At 40.3% G+C, this 22,534-nt stretch overlaps 1 protein-coding gene across 1 annotated transcript; it reads right to left on the minus strand.

Annotated features, from left to right (window-relative positions):
- Window positions 1-753: 753 nt before the first annotated feature.
- AMACR (alpha-methylacyl-CoA racemase) lies at window positions 754-21,312 on the minus strand. Its single transcript, XM_066182337.1, has 5 exons — window positions 21,052-21,312; window positions 18,320-18,463; window positions 15,641-15,801; window positions 11,222-11,408; window positions 754-1,547 (listed from the first exon to the last, which is right to left on the minus strand). Exons 1-5 carry the CDS (start codon window positions 21,302-21,304, stop codon window positions 1,138-1,140), a joined length of 1,155 nt encoding a protein of 384 aa, XP_066038434.1. The 5' UTR covers window positions 21,305-21,312; the 3' UTR covers window positions 754-1,137.
- Between the last annotated feature and the right edge of the window lie 1,222 nt (window positions 21,313-22,534).

Consider the following 22,534-nt stretch of genomic DNA (forward strand, 5'->3'; position numbering starts at 1 on the left):
TTCTCCAACACGATCAGATATATTTGGGAATAATAAACTTGTCAAGTCCTATGGCAACAGTGTATAATGTTCAGTAACTGATGATTTAGACAACTTGCCAGGACATATTAGATAATTCTTGCTTCCAGGCTGGAGTTTATGTAGTAGAATGTAAAAGGTTTATTTATGGTTATAATGTTGACATTTTTGCCACAACACATATAAAATGAGCTTGGAAGCCTTTGGAACCAACAAACCAATCTTCAGCAAAACACAGACAAAATTATCAAAACACCCATAATTCCTCACACATTGGACTAGACAATACTAATTATTGCCATGTAACTAATTATTTTTTAAAAGCAGCTTTTCTTTTGCTTTGAAAAGAGATGGTTTCAAATGACAGTTTAAGTTTGAAGGAAATGAAAACCAACATGGAATAACCATGGTTTACAACCTGTGCAGCAAAGGTGCCTACCATTTTTCCATAAGGAGAGGAAAGGATTATTAGTTGGCAGATATTTTAAAAATAAAAAAATTTAATTCTGAATTTAGTTTCTAGCCAAGATGATATTCCAAATGCAATATCAGGAGACTACACTGAGCAAATGTAGTCAGGCTGTTAAACAGATTAACTTTGAGATAATAGCTCTGCAGCAGCACGTAAGAGAATAGCATTAGTTAGACCATAGGTTCAGGATGATAAACCAAATTAATTAATATGAAAAAATAGATTTTAAAAAGCCCTAATTCATGAATAAACACAATCACTCATTTAAGAAGAATATAGTTATATTTTATTATAAGAATTGCTTTCAGGTAATTACAACATGTGTTACACATTAATGGTGTAAGCAAGAATTAAATAATAAGAATTAAAATTATCTGACCAAATGATACTATATTTAAACAAACATTCTGAGGTGATTACCAAGTAAACTGTGCAGGTCTTCAGAACACAGTTATAGTATCATTCTAGGAAACAGATCATCCAGGTACACAAGTTTTCAAATTAAATTTAAAATATCAGTAATTTTTAAAAATATAAATTATTTAAAAGCAATATTATGCAAACATTTATTTGTCATATAGTTCAATTTAAATGCATAAAAACTTACAGTATCAGCCTGAAATTTATCTGATATGCATAGTCAGAGATTATAAATTAGCTTTTAGGTTCTTGAATTCTATTGCTTTATCAGAGTAAAGTTTAGCAATCTCTTGCTTAGTAAACCCATATTCTAGAAGTATCTCTTCTGTGTGCTCTCCTATAAAAGGATCTCTTTTACATGATGGAACAGCAGGAGTCCTTGATAGAACAGGAGCAGGTCTAGGACTCATCTCTCCCTGATCATTTTTGATAAAAGAACTTCTTTCTTTGTTATGCGGATGTGAGGCAGCATCATCGAAGGATAAAACAGGGATCACACAGGCATCAGTGCTATCAAATATGCTGCACCACTCAGCCTGTGTCTTCTGTGCAAATATAGATGCAAATTTTTTCTTCATTTCAGGCCAGTCAGACAAACTCATCTGAGCGGGGAGTTCATCTAAATTTAGCCCAAGACCTGAAAGGAGAAAAGCAAAGTTTAAGTATAGTATGGCTTACTAATTTACTAAGTGCTTCCCACAACTAAGTATATTCCTCAAGAAGACAGCATTTTGCAGGCAATACTAAAGTCACTTTGAACTTTATTTGGGTATCTGTGCAGGGCACGGACCAGAGGAATGAAATGTTCTATGATACTTGCAATTAGACTAAACCACATCAACTACAGCCTTTTAAGTACGTACCTAATAATGGAACACTCATTTGTATGAACACTTCACAGAAGCAGCAGCTGCCTCAAGGTAGGTAACGAAGTCCTGAGAAAAGCTTGTTTAATAGGTATCATGTTCTCTACCTGGCAGTAACAACAGAAATCTGCTGAATGAGTCCTGGACTACAGCAACACACCTCTCAGGAGCCAGCGCATCTGCCAGAGCTGGACATACAGCAGGCTACCATGTTTGAAGTTCAACATGATGGGGTTATTTCTAGGTCACAGATGAGAAGACAGTGTGGACAGATGTGCCCAGTTCAATCTGCACTGTGGCAGCTCAGCAGCAGGTGCCTGCAGGATGACTGACCTGTTTCTTCACTCCACTGTCCAAAGAGGCTCCAGCAGTATCTCCTGCTCCCTCTGCTCCAACACAGTTCCCAGGTTCCAATTCCCACAGCCCTTTCAGTCACTAACTGCTCAATAACCTTGCTTTCTATCTCAGTTGCAGGGACTACCCAGGTATGAACTGAACATGTCCCTTCTGAGACACCAGAGTAAAGCACAGGTACACAGGCCTTGTAATGACACTTTCCTGTAGACCTATCCCCGAACTAAGCATTGCCTCCTTTCTCACTGGGGAGCTTACATCTGTTCTGTGCTGCCAGTTTCCAGTATCTGTTTCTGTTCTCATGGATTCTGCCCTCTGCAGTCTCTGCTCTTTCATTCTGCTACTTCAAGGAGATGCAAGAATTTTTATCATTTCTTGTAGAGATTATCTCAAAAAGGAGGTAAAAACAAGAAAGAGAAAAGGCAATTGAACTACACTTTCAAAATGAAATCATACAGAGATATAAGCAGAGTATATGATACCAAATAGAAATCAGAAGTGATATACTGAAGGCTGTTCTAACAGTCCCATTTTGAAATTCAGGAGCATGAACATAGCAGGAAAAAAATCGGAAAAAGCAGGGATACAGAATAAGTTAATCTGAGAAATCAGAAAGACTAGAAAACAACTATCATCATAATGCTTCACAAGTAACAAAAAAATGAGCTTCTTAGAAAACAGCAGCTCCCTGTAAAAGGCAAAGAAAATGTAGAGCTCTGAAAATTTGAATTTTGAGCATTCTTTTCTTTATCTTTGGTTATCTGGTATCAGATTGATAATTAGACTAACAATTGTTACAGGCTTGGGTAACAGAGGGCTGTTTGCAGGCAGAATTTAGGCAGACCTCCTCTTGTCTTTAGCTGTAGATAGGCAGAAAACACCTAAAATATCTTGTGTTTCTATGGCTTCCTTACAACTGGGTGGGGTAGTTATAGTGCTGCTGAAACACAGAAGGGAGAAAAAAGGGAGATAATGCCTTTTCTTCTGCTCCTTAAGTTCTTTCTCTCCATTCATAATCTGTACAATATGCACTTCTTGGGGCCCACAGTAACCCCCCAGTTTAACGCAGTATTTAAGAATTTCACTGTTTATCACAACATTATTGAACATAGTTTTGAAAATAGATAGATGCTTTGAAATTGTACTTTGATACTTCAAAGGAAAACACACAGAAATTGCCGGTCTCCAGACTCAGAAACACAGCCATCCAGTTGTTCACTCTCAGAAGAAATTCATCACAGTCAAAAGACAAAATAAGTATTTTCACATCTTATTAGAAATGCCTGTGGATACCAGAATAAATGATACTACAAATGATCAGTCCTTACAGTTTTATCAAGCCATGTGCATCTTAAATCACTCAACTTACACTCTTGTGTCCATAACCATTCGTCATCCTAAAAATGAGATCAGCTAAAGATAACTCACACCAGTTGAACATCATGATCAAATAAAAGCTAGCAGTATTTTCGAAATTAATTTGATTATTGATTTTCAAAGTCTTTCACAAGAGAAATGGTGCAGTATAGTTTACTTATGAACTATGTGGTGAGACAAATCTACCTTCCACAAAAGGAAAGTAAATACTCACTACCTAAGCTTCTGTCTCAAAGCACGAAAACTTGTCAAGTGGAAACTTAGTTTCACAGTACTCATTTCCTTATTAACTATGGTTTGGTTTCTAGCAACCAGTCCAACATGAGCAGAGCTCTATCATTATCCCATTACACCATTATTTTTGATGATTGTGGCAGATGGGAAGTTGGCTGAGCCTCACTGCACATACTCTGACAAACTGGAACAATATGCAGAACCTGGAATTTAGTATTACATGCTCATTTTCTGCTTACCACTCAAGATTTCAACTTTAAACAGGATGAACTGAGAGCATTTAAGCACTACAACTTTTCATTTTCCAGCTTGTGCTCACCATTTGTGGTGCAGATGAGTAGTATCAGAGCAGGAGTGACTGACTCAACAAGGAAACTATTACATGGCACAGAATTGTCCGGGATACCACAGGACTACAGACTTCACTCAATGTATTCAAAAGCAAAGTATCTTTTACACAGTATATCTTATAAAGCAATCACAACTTAGTTCCAAGATTTTTCATGGAATTTTCATCTAGGATTTTTTGTATGGAAAAGCCCAGTCAACCTACTCGTAGTACAGCTTTGAAATTATTTTTGAAAAATGAAAAATTGTCTCCCTATAATGGCGTAGCTTTAAATCTTTGTCAAATGCTATAGGTTTATTGACATATATCCCCACATGGTTTACTGATGCAGCAAACTGAAATCTCTGTTTCTACAGAATGTCTTAGACAAACACTAGCAAAATAAGGCACGATTTCAAGAGAAAAAAGCCAGCAAAATTCATTAGATAAATCAGTGAAGCTGTTTTGGCATGTCAGAAGTTGAAAGATTTTTATATTATTTCAGTCATACTATTTTAAAGGCAGAGTTTTGTTCAGGATTTTCTTGGTTTAACTTGCTAATTTTCTTTTCAAAAACGTATGGTCATACCAGAGTAATTTTGGAATTAAGTTGTCATAACATGACTGAATAAAATCATCTAGTATGGGAAACCTTAATTTTGACCCAAACAACAGCTGCCAAGGTGAAGGCCATTGTGCTTTTTCTGACTAAATAAAATTTGTTTTCACTGTGAGAGGAAATTGAATTTCAGAATATTCCAAGAGAGTAGGGAATTTTCATTAAACTAACTATGTAAAGTTTTTTCTCTGCTCAACATTTCTGAAACTTAAGAATATTTAGAAAGTGACAGTTGATCAGGCCCACAGTACTACCAGGCCTCATTGCAAATGCATCCATAGCTACAAGTGGACATACTTAATTACCACAGTTGCAAATGCTTTGATGCAGCAAGAGCCTGGCCCTCTACAGTATTTGTACAATGTTTAAGGCTTACCATAATAAGTAAGTAAAAATAAAACATAACATTATGCATAAGTGATGTATAACATCACTTATACATAATCAGGAAACTGTTTGTCCATGTTGCATGTCTCAATAACAGCGTGGTACTGCATTCAGGGTATCAGCAGATTTTTAATACAGTACACAATACTTCACAATCACAAAACAGAGAGTCCCATGGAAATCCTTCATAACGATGTAAACTATTTTTTTTACCACTTCCTAAATTTTTCCTTCCTTTTTAAAACTGAAACAATACAATGTAGGACTACTGAAGTAGTATGAAAGGAGTACTATGGAGTAGGAACTAAAGTTGAGGACTTCAGTGACTGTCAGTGCTTTCCACTGACACATCAGTTTAAGTGTAAAGTTCCATCAGTGTAGCCAGTTCACCTTGTGTAGCAGCGTCCTTTCTAGGTGGTGGAGCTGCTACCTATATCCCAATAAGCATCTCCTGTGAAAAAGCCGCTTGGGGGAGGATTCAGGCAAAGCAATCAAGCTCACACATCCACACATGCCATGGCTAAGCTCAGCAAAAAGCGGCAAGAAGGGCCTTTGTATGATAAGCTCCAGCGAGGTTTATTTCAGGCGCTGAAGGGGATCAGGGACGGATACCAGGCCATGCGCTGTGCACAGGCTTAAGTGTGGGGTCAGTGGCCAATGACCCGAGGGCACAGGGGCACTACAAGGGGCAAGGCAAAGGCAGTGACCTATAGGGAAAATGGGGCTGGCCACCCGGGATGCCACCCCCAACAGGGAAACAGGGAAAGGAGAAACCAGAGAACCAGGGACAGTGGGAGAGGAGAGACTGCGGCAGACCACAGTGTGCAAAGTACCACGGGGGAGATCCTCTCTTTCAGCTTAGGTAGGGAAGACGCTTTGGTCCATTCCTCCAAGGCAGAACCCTGGGAATTCCCCCAAGAAGATCCAGGCATTACACAACCTTGTTTAACTGACTTTACACCATGTAACTCAGAATCAAACCTTTTCTCAAACCTGCTCCACAGCAGCAGTGTTCTTTACACCCCCTGTAGCCTGGCTGCAGCAAGACTAAGCACCTATTGCTCAAAACCAGAACAAACCTGCAGAAGCAATTCACGGGTCAGCTGAAAGACATTCTGTCTTTTTCTGTCGAAAGATTAAGGCTTAGAATTAGTAGAAAATGTTTTTTCAATCAGATTTTTCGTAAGATGCCAAGGCATTTTAGCTATTGTCTGATTTTTGTAATAATAAAATTAATACCCACAAAAGGACTACAGCTTGTTTGTTAATAGCAAATAGTCAATAGTGAGCCCAAAATACATCACTACTGCATCTAATTTACATAACTTCAGTTTCTCATAAAGCCTTTTAAAAATTTATTTAATTAATAATTTTCTGGTAGGCCTAAACTTAATTGTCCCTGCGGAGCATAATCTACAAAGCCATCAATCCTCTCAAACTAATATGCTCTATTTTCTTAAATTTAGTTTCCTTCTGCAGCCTCCTTAAGAACTTTCCTCACCATGCCATTAACTGCACTTGGGTCCAGTACTGGGTTCCTGGAGGAACTCTGCAGGGAAACACTGAAGTGAACCAAAACCAAAAGGAAATCAGTTCTGCTTTGGCTAAGCAGAATTCTGTGAGCAGAGACAAATGGTTTAGAAATCACACCCCTTTCTCAATTCTGCCGTCTTTAAATCTCCAACTGACATCTGCAACAGCCATATCCTTGTACTCTCATTCTGTGGGAGTGGCAAACCTAATCTAGCCCACTGAATATGGACAGAGAGACATCACGTGGTTTTTGAATATATTTTATCTGGAACAGCACCAGATTTTTCACCAGAAGAACTGACCAGAAATATGGAGAAAAGCTATGAAATTAAATTATGGAAATTGTAACTGGAACATACCATTTTAAACCCACTTCAAAGGGGGAGTTAACGCCTGGAACAGATGACTCAGCCCAAGTCAAAGATCCTCAGGTTTGTAAAAGAGCAATACAATTCTCACAGGCACCTTTCTCTTCCTTATAATATTCAAAGGCTTAAATTCTGAAATTAATTTATGCAATAGGTATCTCAGAAAGAAAATAATCTCTTAAGTCACAAGAAGGTTCTGCTGTTCTAATTTAGTGCACTATTGCTTCAGAAAGACCAAAACCCTAAGTATTGAAAAGAACAAATATGTGAAGATCTGAACAGATCATGGGTACTTAAGAAAAATAAAGAAGTGGCCAAAGAAGAGGAGAGTAGCATCTGTCTACACTTCTGTTGTCTCTGGGAGTTTTCACTCGGAGGGGAAAGACAGCCGAGTTTTGGGGGCAGCTAAAGGACAGGGCTGGGGCCAGCTGCGCTCTCTCGCACCAGAAGGAGTAGAGTCCGGCTGTTGCTTACTGTGGAGAGAATTCACTATCCTCACTGGAGCCTATCTTAAGGGACCTACCAGCATCTGCTCATGCGACCAGGAATTCTGAGCTCGCCTTTTCCTGCCCTGCGGGAGCCGCTGTCCCGCTCCTGCCGCTTCTCTGGCGCTGCTCTGGGACTTTGCTGTGCTGTAACCCCGCATCCCCTGCCCTGCTGGGACATCCCCCCTGCAGTTCCAGCTAACACTGTGGAGCTTCTGATACATCCCATCCACCAGCCCGGGATTCCTGCTCATTCCTGCCGTTCCAGGTTGGTGCTCCTCAGAGTCCTGCAGGGGCACCGGGATCAGACTGCCCCGGGGTTTTGTGAGGCAAAGCCTCTCCTCCATCCCCTCCTGACTCGGCCGAGAAGGCTCTCATGAGGTTCCTGGTTCTGTTTTGTTGTTGATGCCACAGTTATTGTTGTTTGCCTTGTTACATATACTAGTTAGGAACTGTTATTCCTATCCTCATATCCTTCCCTGAGAGCCCCCTTAATTTCAAAATGATAATCATTCGGAGGGAGGGGGCTTATTTACATTCTCCATTCAAAGAAAGGCTCCTGCCTCCAAACCTGTCTTTCAAACTAAGACAGCACCTCAACTGCAGTAACAAAAAGACCAGTTACTTTAAATTCTATACTGTGAGAAAATCTTGAGTTTGGTCATTTACTTTAAACAACTCACTTTTACAAAATAAACAAAGGAAACTCACTGAGTGTAAACAAGCAAAGATAGTGATACAATGAAAGGGAAAAAGCAAAATTTCCTCAGATTCAGCATATATGTTGGATTTTTAAAATATGGCAGAAACAGACTGAAACATGTGCAACAATGATTGCAGTTGCTGTTTACTTACAAGTGGATATAGACCAGTTCTTTATTGCTGGAATAACTATTTTTGAAATCTCAGCTGTTAAAATCAAGCAACTTCTCTCCACTGTAAGCATAAGGAATACTTTCAAACGTGAACATGAAGTTGCCCAGTGTGGGTGCCCCAACATAGGCACAAGAATTCACAGTTGTTTCTCTAACTTCAAGATCTCAATTTCTGAGAAACAACTAAAGGAAAAGCAGAATTTTAGCATTTTCCTCAGTAAAGAGCTATCTAAAGAAGACAGAGACCATCAGTGACCACGTTATATCACCTGGCCACTGGTTTCATCCATCAGAGGCTTATGTCTAGACAACCTGGCTCAGAGAGAAAAGCCCCTATCTTTCGCCATAACAATGACCAATCAAAGAAGGGCAGGACTGTCCAGAAACAATCCACAGAGAAAAAGTCACTAACAGAACCACACCCCATTGCAGAATTTTGATGCTTTTTGAACAAGTGCAGATTCTATTCCAGTCCTTAAGTGTGATTCAATTTAGTCTCCAAAGAACAAAATACTGTAGGCCATGAATACTGCAGGCCAGTGTTTGATCACTTAAGCCAAACATATGGGTAGTTGAGTACGCAGCCTCATTTTTTTTTCTTATTTGCTTTGTATTTAATACAAGCATTCTCCCTGAAGATATTTATTGGAATTCCACCTAACTCCCAGGGCAAGGGCTTGCATTTTGCCTTCATGCAGTTTTACATTTACTTTCGTTCTCCAACTCCTATGCAAGCCAGAAAATCTCAGTGGATTGGATGAGAAAAAAATTTCAAAGAACTGCAAATAATCAATGTCAAATGATCAACTACACTTTCTTTTTCAAGATCAAGTTGCTTACAAATTGAGTTCACAAACAAGTTATTCTCAGGACAATAAGAGACAAAAAGCACCATTCTCTTCAGCTAAGAACATGGCATTTCCAAACTTGACATCTGATCTGTCCAAAATAATGCTGGATGTGTCCCTGAGTCACTCCAGGAGTCTTCCTCATGTATTTCACGTAGCAGCATGTACCACTTTAGATATTCCACACAATTGCATGGACTTTTTTAAGCTACAAGAGAAGCAGCCATTCACAGCTACAGCTGTGCAAGAACTTTGGGAGCACCACAGGCTGCAAGAGAACAAAGCCAAAGCTTTGAAAGAACAAGCTCTCTCTTGGGGATCCTGCTCACCAAAGGCATACCGCACCTTACAACTCCATAATGCAAGAAAGACAAGAGCTGCAGATGAAAACAGCTGCTTACCCTCAACCGCCCGATGCCCAGCTTGTCCCTGAGCAGTGACCACCCACCAATTTCCCTTCCAGTTTCACTGCTGAGCACCATGTCCTGTGGTACAGAATGTCCCTGTGGTCAGCTGTCCCGGCTATGATCCCTTCCCATTTCTTGTGCACCCTCAGCCCTCTCACTGGTGCAGTGGGGTGAGCAGGAGAAAAGTCCTCAGTGTTGTGCAAGTCACCGCTTACCAGTAACTGAAACATCCCTGTGGAACAGCACGGCTTCCAGCACAAACCCAAATCACAGCCCCATGCAAGCTACTGTAAAGAAGTTCAACTCTATCCCAGGCAAAATCAGTACAAATTGTAGCATGGATACAATTCAAGGAATGCTACAATTCAAGGAATAATCAGTGGGAAAGAGATGGGGCAAGAATAAGGAACTACTCCCCTAACACGCCCACTAAGCGAAGACTGTGAGCAGTGCATGGAAATATGTGGTTCACAGCACAGTGGGTATATCCACTTTAGGAATCCTTCGCTGACACTCCTTGAACTCATTAACCAAAACTAAAATTAAATTGAGAACTTATTATAGTCTTGATATTCTGTGCAATGAAAAAAGAATAAATACTAAATTCTTCCATTAATTTTTTATATTTTCATAAATTCTATATGGAATGTATGGCAATGTACCAGAGAAGCACAACAGAAAAAAAAAAATTGAATAACCAATACGAAGCTAAGAGTCCATGTGATAAAAAGGGTTGAAGCACACGAGTTCAGAAGTAAAGATCCATCTGAAAATCTATCTTCATTTCATAGTTAAATATTTTGCATAACCCATTCTAATTTCTTGAACAGATAAATCATGATTTATGGTCATATTTAAAGAGTCTTAGTCAAATATAAATATTATATCCGCAGCCAGACACTAAAAGCAGCCTGAAATTGTGTGGTGGAAATGAAATATTCAAGCAGAATTTTCTTCCACAAAATTTTTTTTCTATCAAGAAATTCTATGAACTATTTCCAGTGAATTTTCCTTTCTGAAACAATTTAAATAGGTTTTATTTTTAATTATAGTACAAATAATAGAAATTGCTTGAAATTCTATTTGCAATTCCAAAGAATTAGGTTTTTTTAAAGTATATTCACAACCATTTGAAAAAAGTTATTTCCAGAAAAAGCTGTTTAGTGCTTCAGTCACATCACAGACTACCACTACAGTAACTCCACAAGAAAACTTGCAATCTAAATGTAGCTGCTGAGGGTGAAAAGGAAATAAATTAATGGCTTTAAGTCAATTAAACTGTTACACAAGTACCCAACTAGCTTCCAGAAGTGCTTGGCTTTTTACAAAGAAATCACATTTCCCATTTTTTAGGAAGAAGTTTTTTACAGAAAGGGTCATAAAGTACTGGAATCATCTACTCAGGGGATGCTGGAGTCACCACCCCTGGATATGTTTAAAGAAAGACTGGATGTGTCACTCAGTGCCATGGTTTACTTGAGGTGTTAGGGCATGTGTTGGACTCAATGATCTTAAAGGTCTCTTCCACCAGGTGATTCTGTGAACCATCCATCATGAATCAAAAACAACTGTTAAAGAATTCACTCATTCATGCTTTGCTGTTATGAAACACTTGCTCCAACCTACTCACCTTTTATTAACTGGTTATAAAATACAGGCTCAATGGCACCAACAGCCATGAATTTTCCATCAGAGGTCCTGTAGATTTCATAAAAAGGTGCACCGCTATCTAGCAGGTTTTCACCTCGAGGCTGGCTCCAAAGTCCCAATTTTTGTGATTTCCACAGGAAAGAACTTAGGTATGCCACTCCTTCTACCTTGAAGATTTACAGAAAAAAAAGAAGAAAAAACTCCAGTAAATTAGTTGGCATGTTACCTAAACTCTATAAAAAACAAAAAGCTACTACCAGTTCTGCCCTTTGCTAAGATTTTTAATGACAGAATCTCTAGTAAGCAGTTTCATTTCTTAAAATTTTCAATTACTGCTTACACTGCATACGTGAAATCATCCAGAATTAGAGAATAAGAAAGAGCATAAATGTAGTAAGGCAGCTTCGGATGGGCAACACACTTTCAATGCACAAAGTTTCCTCATTTAGCAAGTTTAGAGTCATTAGATGTTCCCAATGAGTGAGTAATTTCAAGTGATGGCTCTATACAACATTAAGCATCTGACAGGTATCAACACTTCTAAACCCTTGGAAATCAAGATACCTCTACCAGTCCCATAAATTCCAAATTTTTGTCTCCTTTAAATATACAGACAATAGGAAGACTGCCATTTTCATGTAGAAAGATCTATTTATTTATACCTTTCTATGCAAATTTTAAAACATGCAAATTGCTGAAGTATGTGTCAAGAGGGCTTCCTCATTTAATGTGTGTTACTTAGGCTCTTCTCTAGTAATGCTTCAAGAACAGGAATACTTCTATCCACACTGTCACATGTTAAAGTCAATTAAAGAACTTTCACATGAGGAAATACTGCATTACCTTCATCTACCTATGTGCAAAATTATTGCAAGGATAACAAAATAAAGTTTGTTTTACTGATATCTGATCTTGCACTGCTCATATTTACAGAAAGTAGTATTACACAAAAAGCACTGAAAGTAAGGATAATAAAAATCAGGGAAAATATTAGAATAAGTCCTAACTGAAAACCAGATTTTGGTGCTGACAAAACTCTTAGTCAGCACTTGTACAATACCTATGTGCTACTTACCCTGGCAACACTTACAATAAAACAGCACATCTGTTTTTGACTGGCATAGGGACTTCAGAAATATCCCTGTCGGGGCAGTTGGACGGCCAGGCTCTGCCTAAGGCCTACTGCAATTCAGAGGCAAGTAAAAAGTGTCCTAGCATCTGCACCAGACCTCCAAAGCCATGTAAAAATACCACCACACACTCACTAATGTGGTCACCTTCTTTTACAACATGAAAGGGATAACATGGAGAGACTCCACTTAAGTCTAATTGCAGAATGATCATACTAAGTTATGTGTTTCATGTCTCCCTTATGTTATGAATATCTGCAGTCTCTGAAGCAGGCACAAGAATCCAGAGGCATCACCCCAATGGGTGACCTGGGTGACCCCAATGTCTGCTCTGCAAGCCTTCTGTTCTTTCCACAGACTGAAAACAGCTCAACAAAACTGGGAATGAATCCACATCAACCTAAATTATCCTCGTGACTGATGAAGGCTTCTAGGATGTGGGAGTTTTGGTTTTGAGTACCTCCAGGCTGAGGAAAACTTGGAACCTCCGTCTTCTGGTAGACTGCTAAATGCTCCAGCCATGAGACCGTTATGCAAGTGATCACTACCGGCATGCTTCCCTGTGGCTGTCTTTTCACAAAGAGTGAGTTATGCTCAGTCAGATGCCTCCCAACAGCAGAAGGTTCTGTGGGTGAAACTAGTGAAACCAAACTGTGGCCCTGACTCACATGCCTCTGTTCCAGTGTGGTGCAAGAATTCAGAGGTCCAATTGTGCCTGCTGTGTCACATCACAGTGTCCACTCCACGTGGCAAGTATCTGGCTTCCTGAAAGATAGCCATGTCATCCCTACAGTCAATGACAAGAGACAGCAACCACCAGGAATCAGTTCAGGCCAGGCACTTAATTCTTCTAAGACAGACGAAATGCAGGACTCACTGTCAACTTTTTGCACACTGCACTTTCTAATGTAGAAAATTTTACCACGTGTCTGAGTCATTAACATATTCACACTACCTAGATTGTACAACAGCTTAAGCAAAGGGTCTCTTAACCAAAAATAGTGTTAAAACAAAACAGCTGAAATGCTGCAGTGTTCAAGATTTTTAAAGTATTTTCTTCCACAACAACAACAACAACAACAACAACAACAACAACAACAACAACAACAACAACAACTTAGGTGTAAAAACAGGCTCATCCACCAGTCAATTTACTTCAGTCTTTATTGCTGATGATGCATGTATGATTTTCATTGACTGTGTCACTGAAAGTCTATTCAAGAAATAAGGAATATGACCAAATTCCAGGTAAAGTACATCCTGTGATACTGGACAATATTCCATCAATTTCACAGTCACCAGGCACATCAGCAGGGAACTGAAATTCCACAATTATGATGAGACAAAAAAAAATTGGAAGAAACAATTTTTAAGGGCTTAAAGAAACCCCACAACACATTCCACTCCAAATGAGGTACAAATTTCATTAGAACATTAGCAGATTTCACTGATTTTTCTTCTAACAAATTCTTTTAATTCTCTGAAGAATAGTAAGAAATATTTGGCAATACCACTATGAGAAAGTATGAGAAGTATATTTTCCCATATTTGAAGACTTGTCACAATTCTCCATAGTTTTTCTTTCACAAATGTACAATCTCCTTCAACTCTGCTTTTAGGTCATGCTTTTAGAGTCATAATTTTTGTTGTGCTACTTGGACTTCCTCAAATTATCAACTTTGAAAGACAATGGTCAGCATCTGAAACATTATTTTCCTGAGACTTCATAAACATTGAATAGGTTAGAATAATTGCTTCAGAAACTTTGCTGGCTCTATTTCCTGTTTATACATCCTAATACAGTATGTATGTGTTTTGTAACAGCATGATATTGTTGACTCATGTTCAGCTTGTGACTACTACAAACCCCCAGGATTGTACTTTAGCCAATTCTTCTCTTACTGTATTTGTGCAGCAAATTGTTTCTGCCTAAAGAGGACTACAGAGCAGTAATGTCCATGAATGGCAGCCAGTTTTTTCAGGTTATTGCTCAAATCTGGAAAGGTCATTTTCAATTCTAATCCAAGTCCAACATACTTGTAGTCCTTCACATATGTGTATCATCCATAAATTTACTACACATTGACTAATCACTCATCCATGAGTCAGCTTATTGGAGAAAACAAAACAAAAAAAAAACCAAAACAAAACACCAAAAAAAAAACCCCCCAAAAAAACCCCACCAAAAAACCCACCCAAAAAAACCCCCAAAACAAAACAAAAACAAAACCCAAAAAACCAAAAAAAAACACCACCCAACAAACTCCACTTGTAAAGTTTTTCATTTTGACAATCAACTACTAAAAAATTTTGTTGCAGTAAAAACATTAGCCCTGTTTTGCACTGTTTCCATAAAATTTTCATCTAGACAATAATGCCATGGACTGCTTCTGAGAACATCATGTAAATTTGTCAAAAACTTACTTAAGTCAAGAAACCCAACATCTCTTGCTGTTCTGTTCTCTTCAAGACAAATTCAACAAAGCGATTTGTTTGAAACAATATAATTTTTTTCAATTTATATTTAAGGCCAAATCTTAGTCTTCACTGTACAATACCTCAAAGGGTGGTCAAATTTTAACTGCAACATTATTTAAACAGAAAAATGGGAGAACAAGAGAAACAACACATGCAGCTAACATAAGTTTCAAGGATAAATGTATGTATTTTTCCTTTGTGTGTAAGTGGGTGGCCTTTGAGTGGAAAAAATACGTAGTATTCATTATTAAGGTAATTTAGCCTTTCATTTATTTTACAGCACATTCACAAAGTGTTTGAAGTTGATTTCTTGGCAATGATCCATGGGTAGTGCAACTATCCCACGAAACAGTACTTCTAAATAAGATATGACCTATCACAAATTTGTAAGAAGATGTATCTTGAATAAAGCTAATGCAATTTTTATTCCAACAGTATTGTCTTTTTTGCTGTTACACAGTAAGCCAATTGTTTATCATATACCCTATCTCCATACACCACACTTATTCTTCAACTATATACAGCTAATACTTTGCGAAGAAGGCAGTCAGGCAAAACTAGGGAGAGGGGAGAGGCTGCAGTATGTGTTCCATGTCATAAGGATCTTATGGCAGCAGTGATTAGTGAAAATTGCTTGCATGTGAAGGAACAGCCATTCTATGAGATCATTTACTTTCCCTTTCCCAAATTCCCAATTTTAAACCTTACCATCTCCTCTCTTTCCCAGATTTAGAGTAGGAGAACACTCAGGCAAGCCTAAGAAACCTCAGGTTCCTTGAGAACAAGCTTACCATACTTGCATCAATGACCTGCCCTCTGCCAGATCTGGAACGTTCAAAGAGGGCTATAACAATGCCCAGTGCACACATGACACCTCCACCAGCAAAATCAGCCAGAACGTTTACAGGTGCATAAGGATTTTCATTCTTCCTACCCAGCTTTGACAGCACACCTGACAAAAGAGAAAACAAACCAATTATAAACATTCATTTGTATAATTAAAGTTTGGTTCCTTTCCATCTATGCAAATAAGTAAGGCATAAAGCAATCTTCTAACATTTTCTGTTTCTGCTTTGATCATTCTTTAACTCACAAAGAGTAAAAATATATGAAATCACATTAGTGAAGAGATAGTTAATTAAAGAGATGAACAAAACTCTCCCAGATAAATGCTGATATTTTTACTATTTAGGGACAAAATTTTATTTAAAAAATCCAACCCTGTGTGCAGCAATTCTGTATTGGTACTTTGTGTATGCATTGAATCTCACCAATAAGAGGTATTATGAATGTGTCTCAAGACCACTTTGATAAACTGTTCTCCTTTGAATATTTTGAAGTAAAAATGCAGATGTATAGTCCTATGTGCTCATAACAAATGAACTAATGATCACCAAAAAAGATCTCACACTGACAACTGTGCTTCAGTCCTATCCTCCCTCTCCAACTACCTTTGGGAAAAGAAAGTTTGCATATAAGAACAGGCGACTAGCACAGGAAGGTTATGTCTGATTGCATGCAATGTAAACACAGGGAACCTATGTTTATGCCAGCAATTATGCAGAAATGAAAGGAATTAGCGCAAAGGCTAAGCCAGTTTACTTCAGTCAGAGCTCTGAATTCATTAGCATTTTTCTGCCATCCTAAACAACCTCCTTACTGTGACCTTACTCTTTGTAGTTGCCCCATAGCGATTCCCTTTGGGCAAGTAAGAAACTGCAGTGAGATCATCCCTCTCCTATGTCTGTGGCCTGAGGTCTGAGACTTGCAGAATACATAGCCAGAATTTCCTGAGAATTGCATGGTTCTGAGGCACTGTCTAGTTAAATAATGGTCTAATGCACTTCCTATGGGCAAGCAACAGAGTGCACAGCATAAAAGGCTTCCAAATCCTGCAGTGCAGGAGTAAAACCCCTGCTGCTGCCTAAAACCTTCCTTTTAACGGTCTAAAAAGTTGTCACAGGCACTGGAAAATTAATAAACTGACTTCTTGGGTGTTCCTAACACAAATTATTTTTTAGTTCAAGGAAGCCAAAGCTCATTAGGAAAACACTCAGAATATGAGATCTCAATTTTGAGGAATGACACTTCTCAAACACCTTGTTCTATTTCCTTTTAATAGGCAGAAAAAAACCCCTCATTTGATCTGTGAAAATTCAAGCAAAATTATTTTAGAAAGATATCACTAACCAAAACACTACTGACTAGATCAGCTCCAGAGAAAGAAATCACTCTATTTGTAAACCAGGAAGTACTACAAAGTAAAGTAGGGATAGACCATACTGTTTCTGTACTGACTCTTTCCCTCCACTAAAAACAGATAAAAATACCCTAATACTTTGAAATCATCTTGACATCAAGTCGAAAGTGTTTCAAATGAGGCATCTTTTCTTTAATCTTTTCTACTCTCTAACAGTTTTCCATGAGGAAGACTGAATCCATTCCTGAAGAAATTTAATTCCACAATACTATGACTCTTGGTAGGTGATACCAGATCACCACGTTCGCATTGCTGCTGCTCCATCCCTTTTCCTGGGACCAAAAGAACTACTTTATCCAGTGGGCAGCCATGAAGTCTTGGGCCACTTTCCCTCCTCCTTCACAGGCTCAGAGAAGCAGCAGTGACAGCCACAGGGTGAAGAGCAGGAGGTAGGGCCATGCATAGATGGGCAGCACCAGAGGTGCACAATTTTGCTTCTGTTTGCTACTGCATACTTGTAAAATTGTATCACTTAAAACCAGAATAGTTTCCACAAGACCTTAATGAAACGTAGCATTTCCACTTTATTTGAAGCCTACTTCCTTTCAGCTGGTAGCAGTGGAGACATATTTACAAGCAGAAAAGCACAAGAGCTCAATTGTCTTGTGCTGCCTAGCTTTTCTTTGCACAAAAAGAACCTGCTCACAAGCACATAAAATAATCTGCAGCCCCTTCAGGATTATATGTATGCAGATTTTCTAGGAAAGGAGCTCTGAAGAAAACATTCAGTCCTCTCTTCAGATAAATATTTGGATACTTTATTCAGATAGACTACTACAAAGGAAGGAAAATACTGTACAGCTTGGGAAGACATTCTGATCCAGCTAATAGCTTGCTACTGCTGGCAAAACAAACTGCAACTGCCTGCCCAGTACGTTTCCTCCTTCCTTGTGCTGACTGGTTGGCTGGATCCCTCAATGAACTGCTTCACCTTAATAACCTGGCAGAAAACATCCTCGATTTTTCTGATCAGTTTTTGACTTGTGAGGACGTTTGCAGAGGGGCTAAGCAAGTGCCAGAGCTGACTGAAAGCATCAGGGAAAAGCACAGGGAAAAGAAAGCCCCATTTCACTGACAGAGGCACTTCAGATCTGCTGGTTCATCAGAATGCACCTCAGATAAATTTTGAGCTATCCGCTTTCAATAAGTTCTTGAGTCTTGATCAAAGGGAGGAAATAAACTTTATTTGACAAGAAATCTTACAGCCTACCTGATAAAGCCAAGTAATTGATGTCATGACCCGCAGACTTGGCATATTTTCCTGTCTGGCCAAACCCAGTAAGTCTAGCATAGATGAGTCTGGGATTCTCCTGTAGAAGGACCTCTGGGCCAAGCCCGAGTCTTTCCATGACACCTTAAAAAGACATAAACAAGGAATTCACATTTAATTTCAGTAATACTCAAAACATCATGGCTTAAAGATTATACAACAGCAGAACTCAATTGCACTTCATGAAGTAGCACATTCTACTTCAGTATCCATATTACAACATGAACTTTATCAATTACCAACATAAATTTTTAATATAAACCAAGTGGAAATTAGGCTTTAGGGGGTCTTTTTTTTTTTCACTTTTCCTGTTTTACTTCTCCAAAAGACAGAAAACCACTCACCACTGGATGAGAAAGCTACCAAAGGCTTGTAAAACAAGGAAAAAAGAGAAAGAGAAAACTCCCATATTTTCCATATTAAAATCACTTGGAATTTCAATCCATATTTCATTGGAATATACTTTCCTCACCACTTCTCAGTACCTCGTGTTCCTGTGTGTTTCAACTCACTGATGTGAATGGACCATGCCACTATTTCACAGATGATCTGCAGGAACCACACACAAGTTAATGTGTTCTTCTTTAATGCAGGAAATCAGGAACTTTTAGAATCAGTGGCATATAAATTGAATCAGCATGGATTTACAGAAATCGAGGCTAAAATTTTGCAGTCCTAAAACAGTGGTTTTAAGAGAACAAATGTGAATTGCAAATAAATTATACTTTCTTACTGGTTCAGTGCAGCTTGGTCAGACTTTTACCTATGGTCTTTACTGGCACTGTCTACTGTATACTGTATACAGGCCACACATTATGGAATGGAATGGATAACGTAATTTCAATACCTGTTCCACCCCAGAATCTATTACTCCAGCTTGTTTCACAAAACTAATCCATACTGTTACTACACTGCCAATTTCATGAAAATCCATTTCTACTGTATTAATTACTGGGCAGTGGCAAGTGATTACTGTCAAGAAGCAAGCAGTGAAATTTGGCCAAGTCCATGATTTTCAAATGCACAAGTGCAAACAGGGTGACAACCCCTCTGGTGTCACAAAGCCATTGTCGTAAGGTCACACATGTCTTGAAAGAAACTGTTCTGCCACTTGGGCCCTCTCATCTTCCCAGTGTTTTCCACTAGTCCCATGATGGGTCACAGATTTGCCTAGTTCACTTACAAGCCCTTAAAACTTAGTATCTAGTTACGAAATTGCCTGCACTTCCAACCCAGTAAAAAACCCACCAAGTGCCCATAAAAACAAAGAAAACAAAACTTCCTAATGAAAAACCAGGAGATCAGCTACAAAAAAGAAGTGGAATTTAACTTCTTCCTTCCCCCTCCCCCCCCCCATCAGCTTCTGGGGAGTAAAACAAGCAATTTTAAGGCAAGAATAAACCCATTTTCCAAAGGAAAAGAATTACTTGCGACACATGATCGGCCCATGATGTGCAATGTCTAACTGATAAAGTCTCCTATTTCTAAACTGTCTGTAAAATCCTCAAAACATTTCAGCTAGCTCCTCAATGAAGCATGATCACAAAAATGCCTTGGGTTGGAAGGAATCTGTAAAGATCACTTAGTCCAACCCTCTGCTGGGAGCAGAGACATCTTCAACTAGATTTGTGTACACAGAGCCCTGTCCAACCTGACCCTGATGGCATTTTTCCTAACTGAAAAGCATCCTCAAGGAATACTGGGGGATACTGACATAACTATCAGGTGAGTGTCTGTGTATGGCCTATAAACGGAGGGAAAATGGTCAATCTGAAAAGTCCATTGATCTTAAAACGGCATCAATTTTGCTACTGAAAATCAGATGTTAAGCACCTCCAAATGTAGTAAATTAGTAAATATGCATTGTGTGATTAAAAAAATGAACCAAAAGTTCTCTTTAAAATACAGTTTTGAAAATCTGAAAAATTCTGTATTTGAGTATTTTAAGAATTTGTCTTACTTTTAACCTAATATTAAAAATGGAAAGTACTTGGAAAAACACAAGGAAGGTTTTCATAAAGTAGATTTTAGACTGGCAGGAAGTGATTACTTTGTGGAGAGCAACTTCCTAAAATTAAATATGATGTTTGAAGATGATGACTGCAGTTTATATCCGTGTATAACAGAATCATACTACTCTATTTAGCACACGCTCTTATATTCATCTTCCTGGGATACATGCTTTGTAAATGCGTAACCATAAGGTCAGATCTGCTGTTCTCAGAGGAGCTGGAAGCTCCAACTCTGACCTGCACCGCAACGGTAACGTGAGCTGCACTTTAGCAGCAGGTCTGCACACCACACAGGATGGTGCCCCCAGCTCGGTGCAAATCCTGGTCCCGGACACCCTCCTGCTCGTCCAGAGCCCGGCCGGCGGCCCGGCCCTTATCTGAGCGCTCTCGGCGGCCCTTCCCTGCGGTTTCACATGGCGGCTGCACTGCACAGATCTGCCAAACTGCACGCGCCCCAGTCACAGGAAATACACCTCCAAAAGCTGTTCCCTTCCCACTTCCCAGTCAGTAACACAGAGGCTACAGAATGGTGGGAGCTCCTCAGCACGGCACCCCGCGGCCCCGCGGCTCCAACTACCCGCTCGCTCCACACGCCCGGCCCAGGCTGCCGCGGCCGCAGCGCCGCCCCGGCGCGGTTCCCCGGCGGCCGCGGCCCCTCACCGTGGCGGAAGGGCTCGATGAGCACGTCTGCCCGGCCGCACAGCCGCCTCAGCGCCGCGGCGCCCTGCGGCCGCTTCAGGTCGACCGCCAAGGAGCGCTTCCCGCGGGCCTGCACGTCTCCGTGCGCCCCGGCGGACCGAGACAGGCGGTCGACTCGCACCACCTGCGCCCCGAAGTCGGCGAGGATCATCCCGCAGAGCGGCGCGGGCGCCAGCCCGGCGAGTTCCAGCACCCGCACCCCGCCCAACGCCATTGTCACCGCCGCCGCTGCGAGCGCTCACACGCGGGTCGCGGAGCCGGCCCGGGGCCCGCCCCGCCCTCCCTGGCGCGGCCCCGGGGCACGGGGGGGCTGCTCCCGGGGCTGCCTCTGCCGGTGTTTCTTCACCCCGAGCTCGTGATGGCCTGTGGGCGGTTCCCTTACTCTCCGCCCCGGCTCGTAGCGAGAATCCGGGTTTCTCCTGCTGCAGGGTTCAGCACGCAGCTGCTCTTGGCGAAACTTCCGTGTCCGACCATCCAGGAGCGAGCCACCCTGGCCGTCGGACTCGCACCACCTGAGCTGGGACAGGGGCCCTTTGGCAGCTGCACAGCCCCTCACACTCACAGTCACACCAGCTCTCCCATAGCAGAAGCTCAGGCCACCAAATCCTTAAAATAACTTAATCGTGATTCAATAACCAAACAACAAAAAAACGCAGAGCAATCTGCTGTCTCCGTGTAGGGACCCCGAACAAAAAGGAAACCATGGGCTTTTACACTCTTAGAGCCTAAGGGTGGGAAAGCTACAGAATCACAGAACCATTCAAGATGGAAAAGACCTCTAACATTGTCAAGTCCAACCTCTGAAGGCTGAGGCTGGTTGCCGACGGCTCCAGCCGGTCCCCTGGCCGGGCCACAGGTCTCTGCCCGTTGTTAGGAAAAGGGTCAGCAGTTCTTGGCCTGGGGCTCCAGCCATGCCCGGGGCTCCTGGATGGGCCAAAACCCACACACCCAAGACCCCCACACAATGGGATATTAGTAGGACAAGTGATTAAAACTTAGGGTTTCTTTTCACAGTTGTTTCTTTAGGGAGGACTCTGGCCCTGTTCTTGCGACATCAGCTGCTTACAGGCAGACATAAATCCAGAAAGGGTAATGAAACCTTTGGCATTGTATTGACACAACTTTTCAAACTTATGCCCTGCTCCTGGTATTTCAGGTTACCAGAAAGCAGACAGAGCGAAGAAGTCCTTAATGTCGATCCCATGCTCATTTTATACATTTCTTTAAATTGGTTAGACTACAAAAATGTGAAAAGGCTGCTAATATGAATGCAGAGTTTTTTCTCATTCTACGATAGCACATCTGTCACCAGAATACCCTTCATTTTCTGTGTAGACATCAGGTCCTGTAATGCAGGTACTGATTATGTGCACACACTGATTATGTCCACTACTATGGTGCCACCCACAAGAAATAGCCAGGGGAAAAGTATTTGCATTTTCAT

Source organism: Chamaea fasciata, unplaced genomic scaffold, assembly GCF_029207755.1.
Source record: "Chamaea fasciata isolate MVZ Bird 193981 ecotype frontalis unplaced genomic scaffold, bChaFas1.0.hap1 SCAF_4, whole genome shotgun sequence".
NCBI lineage: Eukaryota > Metazoa > Chordata > Aves > Passeriformes > Sylviidae > Chamaea > Chamaea fasciata.

Coding starts and splice junctions, on each gene's coding strand:
- AMACR (XM_066182337.1), bottom strand. CDS start 21,304: ATGGCGTTGGGCGGGGTGCGGGTGCTGGAACTCGCCGGGCTGGCGCCC. Junction 11,409..15,640: donor AGGTCATTGATGCAAGTATG/GTAAGCTTGTTC, acceptor TAAATCTTCAAG/GTAGAAGGAGTGGCATACCT. Junction 1,548..11,221: donor TTATAACCAGTTAATAAAAG/GTGAGTAGGTTG, acceptor TTCTCCTTTCAG/GTCTTGGGCTAAATTTAGAT.